At 38.5% G+C, this 16,368-nt stretch overlaps 1 protein-coding gene across 1 annotated transcript; it reads left to right on the top strand.

The window, feature by feature from the left end:
• Positions 1-629: 629 nt before the first annotated feature.
• On the top strand, positions 630-11,068 carry LOC123485277 (TOG array regulator of axonemal microtubules protein 1-like). The gene is made up of 6 exons (XM_045216228.1): positions 630-737; positions 927-1,032; positions 1,187-1,422; positions 9,202-9,360; positions 10,525-10,656; positions 10,987-11,068. Exons 2-6 carry the CDS (start codon positions 979-981, stop codon positions 10,994-10,996), a joined length of 591 nt encoding a protein of 196 aa, XP_045072163.1. The 5' UTR covers positions 630-737; positions 927-978; the 3' UTR covers positions 10,997-11,068.
• Positions 11,069-16,368: the final 5,300 nt, after the last annotated feature.

Below are 16,368 nucleotides of genomic sequence, written 5' to 3'. Positions count from 1 at the left end.
CAACTACAAGAAACGTCTGACCTCTGTAATTGCCAACAAGGGTTTTGCCACCAAGTACTAAGTACTGTTTTGCAGAGGGGTCAAATACTTATTTCCCTCATTAAAATGCAAATCAATTTATAACATTTTTGACATGCGTTTTTCTGGATTTTTTTTTGTTATTCTGTCTCTCTCTGTTCAAATAAACCTACCATTAAAATTATAGACTGATCATGTCTTTGTCAGTGGGCAAACGTACAAAATCAGCAGGGGATCAAATACTTTTTCCCTCACTGTAGGTAGATTGATAGGAAGACAGTAGAAAGGGAAGGGACACAAATAGCTTTTCATATGACTTTTTTTCCCAGCTTAGCCCAAGGCTAAGACATTTTTCCACATTTGCTTTGCTTGTTTCACATTGAGATAGTCTTTGCTGAAGGCTAACTGGGTGAGCACCAAAAAATGTGTGCTAAATTTAGAATTATATGATGTCATAATGAACTAAGATGTTCTAGTTTTAAAAGCTAAAAACAGATATGGAAATTAATAAATACATAAATATAAATATAAATATATATATAATATATAAATAATATATATATATATACAGTTCACAGACAGATAGATGTCCACTGTCAACCTATAGACAAGAAGTTAGCCAGTGAGCCAAAGGACCAAATAAAGACCAGCTTGCAGCCCCTTTCCAACCCAGAGCAGGCCCTGACTAAGACCTTCCAGCTGCTCCGCTCTGATGACTGGTGAGCATTCACTGTAGACAAGACCAATGGAGCTCGGCTAAAGGAAGCACAGTGTAGTGTCCTTGTAAATGTAGATTTTAGCTACAGAGCGTAGAAACTACAGGGAGTCCTAATTGATGAACATCATCATAATGTTTTTCAATGGAAAATGTTGTGGAAATTGCTTATGTTTCTTTCTCTGAATTGCAGGGAGAAGAAGATCGAGGGCTTGACCTCTCTCCGTGCGTTGGCTCAGAACCACATGGACATGCTGATGCCTAAACTCCATGATATCTGCCTTGCTATTATAAATGAGGTAGCTGTATTCATTCACTGCCCTATTTATTCATCTGCACAAATCTGCTACATTTGGAGAACAAGTCAAGACAAATGATTGTGTCATGTTTCTGATGTTAGCGGGTTGTACTGCTCAACATTAATAGCTGGTCCTGTGTGTTATTATGATTCAGGTGAAGAACCTGCGCTCTGCAGTGTCCTCTGCTGCCATGGCCACACTGGGTGACATGTACGCCTACCTCCAGAGGGCCATGGACAGTGAGGTGGAGGGGACGGCACGCGTGCTGCTGCACAAAGCCAGCGAGTCCAACACCTTCATCCGGCAGGGCGCAAACTTTGCCCTGGGTCACATGGTGCAGAGCTGCACCCCTACCCGTGTCATGAAAGCCCTGCTGGTCGGTGGGCTGAGGTAAAGAGGGAGAGGGATCAATTAACAGTCACTCACTAAGGGGTAGATCCTAACTTCCACAAATGTTCACTTTGTCTCACATTGAAAGTTTGACTCGAGTGGTAGGTAGGATTCACTCCAAACAGCCCTGATGTGACAATGCAATAGATAATTGATATGTAGTGAACTTTCTGGTGCAAAATGGTCACTGCTTGCTTATGTATACTACACATTACTATTAGGGCCAGGACAATACCAGTATCACAATATTTTTTCGATGGCAAAAATGAAAACACAAAGCAGATCTCACTCTTTGGTCCTTTAAAAAGAAAAATGATGTATGTAAAATATTGTGTGCTATAGCTTGGAAATAAAAATAAATGTGACTCAGGATGACAACATAATGATATTTGTTTTCAACATTACAACTGTTTTCCTAAAGAAGTTAAATCCGCTTCGTGTTTTGGATACTGGTATGTCCCGGCCCTAGTTAGCAGTGAATGTGTGTCATCTCTACACAAGAACGTTTGGTAACACTTTCTATGAAAGTGATGATCCAGAGCAGGGCCGGCTCTAGCCTCTTGGGGGCCCTAAGTTGGGAGACCCCCCCACCAAGCAGGCAAAAAAATAATAACGGCTGAGAGAAAATTACGTTTTTAAGTTTATTTCCTGCAATTCGACACATTTTGCCATGGGGCGTATATATATTTTTGCAGTTTTAAAGCTTATTTCCTGCTATTCTACCCATTTTGCCATGGGGTGGAGAAAAATGTTTGCCGTTTTAAAGCAAATTTCTGCAATTCTGCACATTTTGCCATGACTCATGCCATGTTAATGACATCTGAGTGAAAATGACTCAATATGGGCACCCTTGAGGTCAGGGCCCCTGGCCACGTGCCCTGCGTGCCCGTTCAATTTTCGTCCATGATTACTACAAGTTTAGATAACTGGCTTGACTAATTTACCAATCTAAAAATTATTAGCTGACATGGCTAATTGAGTAACTGTCAGTGACTGACAAAACAAGAGAAAAACTGCTATTCTACTATTCTAACTCTCAGCAGTAAATTGAGACGCCGACTGAGTTCCTAAAAAAATACAGTATATATAATAATTTGGGTCGGGGGCCCCCTAAGCGACCGCTTATGTCGCTTATGCCCTGTTCAAGAGCTTTTGTATAATTTAATCCAGTAGTTTTGAAAGTAATGATCACAAGCCAAAACTGGTCCCCTGAAAATTGTGCACAATTGTGTACTATGACATCCATTTCATATGATATGTTACGTCCTGCAAAAAAAATCATAAAATAAAAAAAATGTGTTTTGCAATTCCTATGATATGTTACAAATTCTGATTCGCTAAAGTAGAATCCTTAATTGAAACAATAACAAAGTCTCACCCCGCCTGTTTCGGTAAATAGCTGAGGGATGGGCCTTGAGAAATGTAACCACCATCAAATTCATAGACAGAGTTATGGATGCAAGGACTGACCATCAATGATATCAAAATTATAGTTGTAACCATTATTTGAGGCTAAACAGTGTTTGTTTATGAAAATGAATGCACTCACTAACTGTAAGTCGCTCTGGATAAGAGCGTCTGCTAAATGACTAAAATGTAAAATGTTTACATGTACATTGTTTACAAACATTGGAGTAAAACAAGCGTATATTTTGGGTTCTGAACTAAGCCCATGATGCATTTCAAAGTTATGTTCTTCAAGAATCAATGGGTATATATAATTAATTCATAAGTCCAAAAATGGATGTAGCAACTAAGGATTCAAGCTTGAATAAATCACATATAAACACTTTTTATAAAGAGTTTACTTACCATTTATTGATAATTGTTCCTACATTTGTAAATGTCAATAAGCAATCTCTAAATAGTCATTTACGCATTAATAAACTCTATTTTAAATGATCTATTAATGATTTATACGATAATTAATCAAGTGTTTGATCATAGTATGTTCAAAATCTGTAAATGATTAATAATGTACTACTAATGGACTTATAAACCAGTTATAAAGGAGATGTTGTCAACACATAAGATTATTTATAAGCCATTTGTTAATGGTTGATTAATGGTTTGACTCAACATTTATATACATATTTACAAATATATTTATATACAGTATGTCATGAATGGTATATTTATTATTGTTTATGAGTGCATTTGTAAATGTGAGTACATGCACTTACTAATACCTCAGTTGATGATTAATGTAGCTCCTTATAAACCATTTACTAATTATTAATGAACTATTTCGCAGCCTCTAATTTAGTGTGCACTATGTATACTTTATAAACATTTATAAATGACTTGTTACTCCCCAAAAGCTGGCCACATTAGTAGACAGTACCTGATGCTCCAGCAATAGCTAAAAATAACCTAAAACATGCAATGATAAAAGAAGTACAAAATACAAGTATAAGAAAAATAATTACATTAAAAACAGAGCATCTCCAGAATCTATTTTGGTCCTCTGGTCCTCTGTAGCTCAGCTGGTAGAGCACGGCGCTTGTAACGCCAAGGTAGTGGGTTCGATCCCCGGGACCACCCATACGTAAAAATGTATGCACGCATGACTGTAAGTCGCTTTGGATAAAAGCGTCTGCTAAATGGCATATTATTATTATTTATTTTATTGCATGAACTTCTTGCTTCACAACTGCAGCCATTAACAAAGGCCTGATAAATCACAAGTGATCATCAACTTCGGCAACTTGCACTTGAACAAAAAGCATATTTGCAGTGCTATATCGCCATTTAACAGGCTATGACTTCTCTCTCCGTCTCTGACCATGCCTAGAGTATTGCATTGTAATGTTTGTTAATGTCTTGTAACTGAAGATTATGCCTTGTATGTGATTCCATAATTGTATTAAATATCTGCTTTTCGTATTCCACTCTCAGACCAATTCTTGCTAGTCAACGTCAACTCAATGCTTAATGCTTGCATATTTTAATTATCTTTATGGAGTCAGATTAACATTTTTAATAGGCTAATATACACAGTATATATGTAAATACTTATATATCAGACTGGTGACCCCGACGTGATTTATCTTACAGATACTTTGGACTAAATTTGAGTTTATTCTATTAGATTAACTGATATATAACGAACACATGGCCTACGTGATGGCGAATATGCAAGCAATCTATATTTTTGAGTTATGGCAATCGACTCTAAAAAGTTTCGTTAATTTTAATTATATTATCTATACAATAGGCCATCATTGTTTTGGCCAATAGGTCTGGCATATTACCTCTTTCAAGGAGCTTTCCATTTTGATAGGTTTATTTTACATAAAACTTTTTAGGCCTACCTACAGAAAAATAAAAAAACAACTACGGATCCCTGCCCAGCCTGGCATTAGTTGCCCAAATGGTGTTTAGCATCCCCAGTGGCTCTGCAGGAGCTGAGAGGGTATTCTTCACGGCTGGCCTGCTCTCCAGGCACCATCACATGAACCTGAAGCCACAGACTCTGGCCAAACTCATGTTTCTGAAATCAAAGGCACTGTAGACTGAGCCTAATAAGCATTTTTCGTTTAATTTGTATTTTATTCTAAGTAAGTCAAACAGCCTATGTGTGCAATTTAAAGACTATAATGATTTAATACAACAAAATGTTGTTTAAATGCTGAGCACTTAATGTCCATGCCAGCGTAGTGTGTTGCTCTCGCAAATACTTCACAATTTTTTTTATTTGAAGGCTATCGACTTGAAATAATTGAAATTATACATCCTAAATAATCCTTCTTAGGCTACCTGTCTGACTCCTGACCTATTTAGAGTGTTTATATGCTGTTTAATACGACATGTAGCCTATTTGAAATGATGAGCGCTTCTTACAGTCACCTTTTCCTGTTGTTTATTAAAATACTTTTAATACAAATCATATGGTTTGGTTTCAACACTTGTGGTATATAACCTACCACAAAACCAAATGGTAGGTTATATACCACGACTTCCAGCCAATCAGCATTCAGGGCTCGAACCACCCAGTTTATAATTTCAATTAAAAAAATCTGAGTTGTTGACCAATAGTATACTGTAAAAGTGAACTTCCAATCAGATATCAGACCTTTTGCATGTCTAAAGCAGAAGACAATGCTACCTGTGATGCTGCAAGGACCATGAACTGCTGGTCTGAAGATTGTCTACAGTGACTACAGTGCTGGCCATCCAGATCGTTTTCGAACACTTCTGTCTGATCCAGAATCAGATGTGTTCAAGGGAGGATTATATAGGGCCCATAAGTAACTCTTTACACTGTATGCAAGAATTTCCTCTGTGTTGTCTTAGGAATGCTGCATTATCTCACCAACCCCTCTTGTCACCCCTCTGGGTAGCAGAGGTTTTATTTTTATATTTTATATTTAACCTTTATTTAACTAGGCAAGTCAGTTAAGAACTATTTTTTATTTACAATGACGGCCTGTAGGTCTGATATATGATTGGAAGTTCATTTTTACAGTATCCTATTGGTCAACAACTCAGATTATTTTATTCTAACAACTCGGCGGCTTATAAAAGAGTCTTAGATTCATTGTCTCTCTCTTTTTCTTTGTTCCTGACCTGCGCTGGTGAGATCCACTCTCTCTCTTTCTCTCTCCACAACAGGGACTCTTGGGGCATGACCTTTCAGGCTATGACTTCTCTCTCTCTCTCTCCCCCTCTCTGATCATGCTTAAAGTATTGCATTGTAATGTTTGTTAATGCCTTATAACTTAAGTTTATGCCTTGTATATGATTTCATAATGTTAAATATCAGCCTTTCCACTCTCAGACCAATTCTTGCTAGTCAATGTCAACTCATTGCCTAATTCTTGCTTGCATATTTTAAGTATCTTTATAGAGTCAGATAAACATTTAATATATAAATACTTATACAGTTGAAGTCGGAAGTTTACATACACCTTAGCCAAATACATTTAAACTCAGTTTTTCAATTCCTGACATTTACTCCTAGCAAAACTTCCCTGTCTTAGGTCAGTTAGGATCACCACTTTATTTTAAGAATGTGAAATGTCAGAATAATAGTAGAGAGAATGATTTATTTCAGCTTTTATTTCTTTCATCACATTCCCAGTGGGTCAGACATTTACATACACTCAATTAGTATTTGGTAGCATTGCCTTTAAATTGTTTAACTTGGGTCAAACGTTTCGGGTAGCCTTCCACAAGCTTCCCACAATAAGTTGGGTGAATTTTGACCCATTCCTCCTGTCAGAGCTGGTGTAACTGAGTCATGTTTGTAGGCCTCCTTGCTCGCACACACTTTTTCAGTTCTGCCCACACATTTTCTATAGGATTGAGGTCAGGGCTTTGTGATGGCCACTCCAATACCTTGACTTTGTTGTCCTTAAGCCATTTTGCCACATCTTTGGAAGTATGCTTGGGGTCATTGTCCATTTGGAAGACCCATTTGTGACCAAGCTTTAACTTCCTGACTGATGTCTTGAGATGTTGCTTCAATATATCCACATAATTTTCCTTCCTCATGATGCCATCTATTTTGTGAAGTGCACCAGTCCCTCCTGCAACAAATTACCCCCATAGCATGACGCTGCCACCCCCGTGCTTCACGGTTGGGATGATGTTCTTCGCTGCAAGCCACCCCTTTTTCCTCCAAACATAATGATGGTCATTATGGCAAAATTCTATTTTTGTTTCATCAACCAAACATTTCTCCAAAATACAATCTTTGTCCTTGCAAACTGTAGTCTGGCTTTTTTATGGCGGTTTTGGAAAAGTGGCTTCTTCCTTGCTGAGCGGCCTTTCAGATTATGTCGATATAGGACTTGTTTTACTGTGGATATTGATAATTTTGTACCTGTTTCCTCCAGCATCTTCACAAAGTCCTTTGCTGTTGTTCTGGGATTGATTTGCACTTTTCGCACCAAAGTACATTCATCTCTAGGAGAGAGAAAGCGTCTCCTTCCTGAGTGGTATGACAGCTGCGTGGTCCCATGGTGTTTATACTTGCATACTATTGTTTGTACAGATGAACGTGGTACCTTCAGGCGTTTGGAAATTGCTCCCAAGGATTAACCAGACTTGTGGAGTTCTACAATTGTTTTTCTGAGGTCTTGGCTGATTTCTTTTGATTTTCCAATGATGCCAAGCAAAGAGGCAATGAGTTTAAAGGTAGGCCTTGAAATAAATCCACAGGTACACCTCCAATCGACTCAAATGATGTCAATTAGCCTATCAGAAGCTTCTAAAGCCATGACATAATTTTCTGGAATTTTCCAAGTTGTTTAAAGGCACAGTCAACTTAGTGTATGTAAACTTCTGACCGACTGGAATTGTGATACAGTGAATTATAAGTGAAATAATCTGTCTGTAAACAATTGTTGGAAAAATTACTTGTGTCATGCACAAAGTAGATGTCCTAACCGACTTGCCAAAACTATAGTTTGTTAACAAGACATTTGTGGAGTGGTTGAAAAATTAGTTTGAATGACTCCAACCTAAGTGTATGTAAACTTCCAACTTCAACTGTATATCAAATACTACCACACGTCAAAGTAAATCAATTTAATATACACCATCACAATGTTTTTTTATTTTTTTATTTAGGCAGGTCTTAATTTTTATAAAAAAATGTCTTTCAAAATAACAGAATAGCATATTTTGAGTTTAATTATGTTACTGGGCTTAGTTAGCCAAAGCTCGACTTCAAGTTCAATCTGCCATCAAGTCGAAACGGTCCTATGCCAATATGTTTCCACTGTGGTGACGGAAAAGGGATATGGCTTGAAAACGTTATCTCAATCCAGGGATGGAAGGTGTCGCTGTATTCCTAATTGTCCCATTATCCAAGCCTCGAAATCAAGAAGATTGAAATAAAATACTGCTAGTTTTTAATTAACTGCCTTTTTCATCAGCATGCTAGGTTACTAGCATGCTAAAGTAGCTTATTAGATTCCACAACACTTCTGGCAGCAACTCACCCCAATGCTAGACGTCACATTTTAATGGAATCCATTTTGTCTTATACTTCCTTGTGTTGTGTACTTCTTCTTTTACTATTCCATGATTTAGGTTATTTTTAGCCATTGGTGGAGAGGTACTGTCTACTGATGTGACCAGCTTATGGGGAATAACAAGTCATTTATAAACATTTATTTACATTTACATTTTAGTCATTTAGCAGACGCTCTTATCCAGAGCGATTTACAGTTAGTGAGTGCATACATTTTCATACTTTATAAAGTATATATAGTGAACACTTTAGATTAGGGGGTATTAGTGAGATACTGAGGTATTAGTAAGTGCATGTACTCACATTTATAAATGCACTCATTAACAATTAATAAATACACCCTTCATGACATTTATAATATTTGTATATAAATGGTAAGTCAAACCATTAATCAACCATTAACAAATGCCTTATAAATAATCTTATGAGTTGACAATAACTCCTTTATAACTGGTTTATAGTACATTAGTAGTACATTAGTAATCATTTACAAATTGTGTACATGCTATAATCAAACACCTTATTAATGACCTTATAAATCATTAATAAATCATTTAAAATAATGTTTATAAATGTGTAAATAACTATTTATAGATTTCTTATTGACATTTACAAAAAGTGGTAGGTAAACTTTACAAACAGTTTATAAATGGTTTATTAAGGGACTTTAATATAAAGTGTTCCTGAACATTTTGATCCATCGATGAGACTTCATCAATACAAACCATTATCATTTGTCTCCTAACTCATATATCTCTATGACCTGTCACTGATGTTCTCTGTTTGTCCTTCCTCAGCCACCGTAACGCTGCGGTGAGGTGCTGCACTGCTCAGCACCTGGAGAGACTGGCTGAGGTCATGGGGGCGGCTCGTCTCCTGTCAGGGAAGAAAGAACTCACTGACCGTTTCTTGATTGCCGTCAGTAAACTGGCTGTGGACCCTGCACAGGAAGTCAGGTTGGAAGTTCATCCTGTATAGTTGCTTGCTTAAACATAATGGCCGGCCTAAACTAAGGCTGGGATTCAATCCATGGCACGCTATAGCACTAGACCACCGACAATGCAGCTTTTAAAGGTTATTTATACTTGAGTCGACATCTGCAGCGTTTACCACGATTACAAATGGAAATTGCCTTTAAAAGCCACATTGTCAGCTGTCTAGAGCATCTACGCTAAAGGGTGCCATGGATTGAATTGTGGCCTCAACTAAACCCATCTAAAGACAGAACGTCTTGAAGAACATGAAGTAGCGGAAGCGCTATTCCAAAACAACCACAGGTGCTCTTGGAGGGGAATAGTAATTGAAAACCAAAAGGAAAAATTATAAACACAAATAGATGCTACTTGGCATAGAATAATCCAAGTCCAGGCACTCATGTGGGTTTGAAAGTTAAAAAGCCAAAGGCTTAGCCTAAGCCAAAGGCTTTTGCCAAAAGCTTTTTACCTTTAAAACCCACACGAGTGCCTGGACTTTGACTTTTTTTGTCACGTTGCACCTATTTGTGGATATAATTTTTCCTTTTGCTTTTCATTTAAAGACAGAAAGTCTTTATGTCAACCCCTTTCAAACATCAAACAGATCCTAATACACTTTACAAATTGAACACAGTCAATCTTCAGACACAACAACCAGACACCAACCAGACAAAACAATCACACAACTGTAGACAACACTTGGATGACCTGGGTGACCCCAAACTGATTATCAACATAGTTGCCATTTGGGTTGTGTTTGTTAGGGCACAAAACTTTTAAAACATTTAGCAATGGAAAAAATAGTCAGTACCTGATTCAGTTTCCTTCCTTATATTTGGTGCCTAATGAAGACAACCCTACTTGAACAAAATGGTTGGCCTGAGCCAAGCGCTGTGCAGATTCGCTAAGATTTTTATAATAACGAACGGTTAATGACCAGTTGTTAGATAGTTGAGATGATTTGTAGATCAGGTAATGCAGTGCATTACTCAAACCGACCCTCTTGCAAATTCTACCTAATGTCTTATTTTGATGGGATAGTTTTTCTCAGGTTGCCATCAATTGTGTACTGTTTTTAATCACAGACAGCAGAAATTGTTTGATCTGTCGTCACGTTTAAGATGATATAAATATCTTTGTCCACAGGCATCATGGTCGCAATATCTTGAAAAACATGGCCACCTATAGCGACTTTGCTAAAATGTGGGACAAATTCGCTCCGAAGAAAGAGCGAGAATCCTTGAGGGAAGTCATCTCAAAGCTTAACCTCAAAGCAAGGTACGTTCTCTCTGGATGAGTGGAAGAAGTATGACAAATGAGTTGATATGATTACAGAAATCCAATCCCACTGGGCACAGACGTCAGTTCAATGTCTAGTTTTGATTTACATTTGGGAAATCAACCAAAATGTGAAATCAACCAAAAATGGACGACATTAACTTACGTTGATTACTTCTTGAAAATGTAATCAGGTTCACCGTCATCACATAGATTTTTTTGTTGTTGAAATGATGTGGAAACAACGTTGATTCAACCAGTTTTGGCCCAGTGGGATGAATTTAATATACTGTAACATTCTATCTTTCTGTCTTTTCAATTTTTCAACAGGAATATCTAAATAATCCCCAATTTGACTATATATTTGTATCTAAATATTTGCACATTTCCCAACTTTACTATTACACTGGGGGGAAAAAGTATTTAGTCAGCCACCAATTGTGCAAGTTCTCCCACTTAAAAAGATGAGAGAGGCCTGTAATTTTCATCATAGGTACACGTCAACTATGACAGACAAAATGAAAAAAAAATTTCCAGAAGATCACATTGTAGGATTTTTAATGAATTTATTTGCAAATTATGGTGGAAAATAAGTATTTGGTCAATAACAAAAGTTTCTCAATACTTTCTTATATACCCTTTGTTGGCAATGACACGGGTCAAACGTTTTCTGTAAGTCTTCACAAGGTTTTCACACATTGTTGCTGGTATTTTGGCCCATTCCTCCATGCAGATCTCCTCTAGAGCAGGAATGTTTTGGGGCTGTCGCTGGGCAACACGGACTTTCAACTCCCTCCAAACATTTTCTATGGAGTTGAGATCTGGAGACTTGGCTAGGACACTCCAGGACCTTGAAATGCTTCTTACGAAGCCACTCCTTCGTTGCCCGGGCGGTGTGTTTGGGATCATTGTCATGCTGAAAGACCCAGCCACGTTTCATCTTCAATGCCCTTGCTGATGGAAGGAGGTTTTCACTAAAAATCTCACGATACATGGCCCCATTCATTCTTTCCTTTACACGGATCAGTCGTCCTGGTCCCTTTGCAGAAAAACAGCCCCAAAGCATGATGTTTCCACCCCCATGCTTCACAGTAGGTATGGTGTTCTTTGGATGCAACTCAGCATTCTTTGTCCTCCAAACACGACGAGTTGAGTTTTTACCAAAAAGTTATATTTTGGTTTCATCTGACCATATGACATTCTCCCGATCCTCTTCTGGATCATCCAAATGCGCTCTAGCAAACTTCAGACGGGCCTGGACATGTACTGGCTTAAGCAGGGGGACACGTCTTGCACTGCAGGATTTGAGTCCCTGGCGGCGTAGTGTGTTACTGATGGTAGGCTTTGTTACTTTGGTCCCAGCTCTCTGCAGGTCATTCACTAGGTGTGGTTCTGGGATTTTTACTCACCGTTCTTGTGATCATTTTGACCCCACGGGGTGAGATCTTGCGTGGAGCCCCAGATCGATGGAGATTATCAGTGGTCTTGTATGTCTTCCATTTCCTAATAATTGCTCCCACAGTTGATTTCTTCAAACCAAGCTGCTTACCTATTGCAGATTCAGTCTTCCCAGCCTGTTGCAGGTCTACAATTTTGTTTCTGGTGTCCTTTGACAGCTCTTTGGTCTTGGCCATAGTGGAGTTTGGAGTGTGACTGTTTGAGGTTGTGGACAGGTGTCTTTTATACTGATAACAAGTTCAAACAGGTGCCATTAATACAGGTAACAAGTGGAGGACAGAGGAGCCTCTTAAAGAAGAAGTTACAGGTCTGTGAGAGCCAGAAATCTTGCTTGTTTGTAGGTGACCAAATACTTATTTTCCACCATAATTTGCAAATAAATTCAGTAAAAATCCTACAATGTGATTTTCTGGAATTTTTTTCCTCAATTTGTCTGTCATAGTTGACGTGTACCTATGATGAAAATTACAGGCCTCTCTCATCTTTTTAAGTGGGAGAACTTGCACAATTGGTGGCTGACTAAATACTTTTTTCCCCCACTGTATCCCCTCCAGTCCCCAAACTCCAATATTTTCAGAACTCGCTCGTTCTAAGAAATTTGACCCTATCATCCAAACCCCAATGTAAATGGATCTTTAAGCTGCATTGACTCCTTGTCCAAGTCCTGAATCCACTATAAGGCGATATCAACCACATTCAAAGCACTAAATGACCTTGCCTCAAAGCGCATATCTGATCTACCAGCCCAACAGTGGTCTACTGAAACTACTGACCTCTACACCATCCTCAAAACCAGCAGTCTTCTTTTGGAGCCAGATTGGTCAGTGCTCCTGTATGGCACCAACATTGTGGATTTTCATCCAATACTTATGGACTATGAGAACATTCTTTGGACAATAAAATGAGGTGAAATGGAAGCTGGCTACAGTCTCAGTTTTATCCTCCAAGACAGTGTGAGGATGTGTAACAACAATACCTATGGTTTAACTTGATGATTAGGGCCAGATTACCGAACGGGCACGCAGGGCACATGCCCTGTGGGCCCCGACCTCCAGGGAATTTCATCATAACATCCAAAGCTAAAAGTATAGTGGATGTATATAAAAGTATGGGGACATTTTACAATTCGTGAGCTCGTTTCATAATTTGTGGCCATCTTTTATATCAATTTGTGCTCGTTTTGTAGAAATTCGTGAGCATGTTTCATATTTGGTGGGCATGTTTTATATCAATTTGTGAGCTTGTTTCAGTAATTAATGGGCACGTTCTATATTACATGGGCACAATTTCAAATCAAATCTAATTTGTGTCACCTCCCGGGCTCTGTAACTTGCTCAGAATGACCTTACTTGAATTTATCAAGTTCCTTCAGACATAGAAATGTGATAAAGTGCTTACCTTGAGTGAGAAACACAGTAGCAAGCTTACAGAGGTAGACAGGACTCCAGTCATGTCATACTGAAAAACACCACTAGCTGGCGGACATACCATTTGCATAGATGGGACTACCCAAGAATTTAGGTGAGAAAATTTAAAGAAAGGGAAAGGGGGATAGCTAGTCAGAGCACAAGTGGAAAAGCGTAGTCACTGGTGGGGATAAAAATAATGTTTGCTTCTTTCTTTCTGTTTGATTATCATTGGATTTGGGCTTTGTTGCCCTTGTTTACAGTGACCTAAATGATGCTCAAGTAAAAGATGGTGCCTCACAAACACGACCACCCAGAGTTTCTACCATTGGTTTCTACATCCAGCTTCTAATGGTGCATTTCCATACAAGATTTACACCATAGTGTTTTATCCATCGCTCCGGCAGACCTGCTCTCACTTCGGGCCAAGGCAAGGCCCTGTGTTCTTTTCACCTGTCATTTACATAACAATGGCTAACTGTGAACTTTAACACCTTCTCACAAAGCAACAGACTTGAATGATGCAGAGGTTGTTGATTCCCTCGCCATAAGTCTTTAGAGCTGACATTAACATAAAACACAGTTGACACCCTGGCGTGGTGGTAATTATATATGGAAAAGCACCACTAGAGGGAGCCATATCCCAATTTATGATCCTGGATCCACAAATCTATCAGCTAGGATCTAAATTCCTACAAGGTCTCACAGTCTCACATCAGAATTAGACGTTCATCCATGTTTCTCAAACTTCAAATTTCAAAGTTGTTCCAAACGTAACATTTCAAAGTGTTTAAGGTTAAGTTTAGGCGTTAACTCTGGATTATAAGGTTAGGGTTAAGTTTAGGTATGAACTCCGAAATGTTAAGGTTAGGCATTAACTCCGAATGGTTAAGGTAAGGGTAAGGTTTGGGATAGGCTTAAAACAAGAATATCAAAAACTACTTTCTATCGCTGGATTCAACCATGAAACCTTTGGAATCAGAGGCAGATGCTTATCCCCATCCACAATGTTCTAGCAAAACCGAAACTTACTTAAAGGTAACAGCGCTCACTGTTGCCCCTAGTGGCCGGTTTCCACGTCATCTCCCAACATTCTCAGCCATAGATTGACGTCGAATACTGACTTGTATCACGGGTGATCTGCCTGCACAACTCTGATTCCATTCCAGTCTGGCTCAGCTCAGCGAATTTAGTAATTGGACATTTGAAAACGTAGCTAATGCAATTCAATGATATTGTTGTTTCCTGAACTGAGTGAACTCATTAACTGCATTTGACTTCATTTTCAGAGTTAATTGAGTTGAAATGGAATGAAGGTCAACCCTGCTAACCATGGTCCTTCACTGTAAAGTCTAGACCTTTCCCATCAAAACCCCAAGCCCCCATCCTTGTCTACAGTGTCTTCAGAAAGTATTCATACCCCTTGACTTTTTCCACATTTTGTTGTGTTACTGCCTGAATTCAAAATGGATTCAAATATATTTTTCTCTCACCCAGCTAAACACAATACCCCATAATGAAAAGCGAAAACATGTTTTAAGAAATGTTTGCAAATTTATTGAAAATTAAATACAGAAATATCTCATTTACATAAGTATTCACACCCTTGAGTCAATACTTTGTAGACGCACCTTTGGCAGCGATTACAGCTGTGAGTCTTTCTGGGTAAGTCTCTAAGAGCTTTCCACACCTGGATTGTGCAACATTTGCCCATTATTCTTTTCAATATTCTTCAAGCTCTATACCAGGCGGTGTCAGAGGAAGGCCCTAAAAATTGTCACAGCCACCCAAGTCATAGACTGTTGTCTCTGCTACCGCACAGTAAGCAGTCCCGGAGCGCCAAGTCTGGGGCCAAAAGGCTCCTTAACAGCTTCTACCCCTAAGCCATAATATTGCAGTTAACAGTTAATCAAATGGCTACCTGGACTATTTGCATTGACACCTTATTTTATTCTGATTTATTCTTATTTTTTGCACTGACTGTCTTGCACAGGCTCGATATACACTCACTGGACTCTAACCACACACTCACACTACTACACTGACACTCCAAAACACACACACACACACACACACACACACCCACCCCCCCACACACACACACACACACACACACACACACACACACACACACACACACACCACACACACACACACACACACATACACACTCACACATACTACACTGACACTCCAAAACTCACACTTCTCAACCAAATGTGAGGCAACTGTTGTGAAAAAGGTATCGAGATTGTCAGCTACCACTTCCTTGTCAAACATGATTTCCCCTTCAAGACCCAACTTTTGCAATTCGTTTTCTGTTTTCTGGTTGTGAACTTATCTACTGCTCATCTCTACAATGCACTATAAAGGCATTTATACATAATGGTGTTGTTGCTTTTAACAAACAAATAATTAGGTCACCTTTGATTCAAAATTATGGGACGATAAACAAATAATATCTACATTGTAATACATTATTTTTATTGAAATGACTTCATAAAGACTGGAAAATATGTAAGTTATTTTATCTCAGCATGTCTACAGATTCTCCCTTCTCCCTGTTTTTGTTTGCTTGGGAATGTTGATACTGGAGACTGTTATCAGAAGAAACTGTGTAACCTAGCATTTATAGCGGCTACGAAATGCATTGCCATTAATTGGAAGGTTGGTTATCCTCCAACAATGTCACAATGGATGGCAGAAATGTTAAGTTATGTATCACTAGATTTGATTACCAGATTAAAGGTATACTGTGCAACTTTCATAAGGTCTGGATGCCTTATATGGAATACTGTACGACGAAAGAGGCTGTATTGAAAACATGTCCACGTCAGTGGAGATACTT

This window comes from Coregonus clupeaformis, unplaced genomic scaffold (genome assembly GCF_020615455.1).
Source record: "Coregonus clupeaformis isolate EN_2021a unplaced genomic scaffold, ASM2061545v1 scaf0642, whole genome shotgun sequence".
NCBI classification, from domain to species: Eukaryota; Metazoa; Chordata; class Actinopteri; order Salmoniformes; family Salmonidae; genus Coregonus; species Coregonus clupeaformis.
This window is presented reverse-complemented; position numbering and strand designations above follow the sequence as displayed.

What these genes read in the sequence shown, in the direction of transcription:
- LOC123485277 (XM_045216228.1), top strand. Translation starts at nt 979, where the DNA reads ATGGACATGCTGATGCCTAAACTCCATGATATCTGCCTTGCTATTATA. An exon ending in GCCTTGCTATTATAAATGAG is followed by an intron (nt 1,033 to 1,186) that starts GTAGCTGTATTC and finishes ATTATGATTCAG; the next exon opens with GTGAAGAACCTGCGCTCTGC. An exon ending in CTGCTGGTCGGTGGGCTGAG is followed by an intron (nt 1,423 to 9,201) that starts GTAAAGAGGGAG and finishes GTCCTTCCTCAG; the next exon opens with CCACCGTAACGCTGCGGTGA.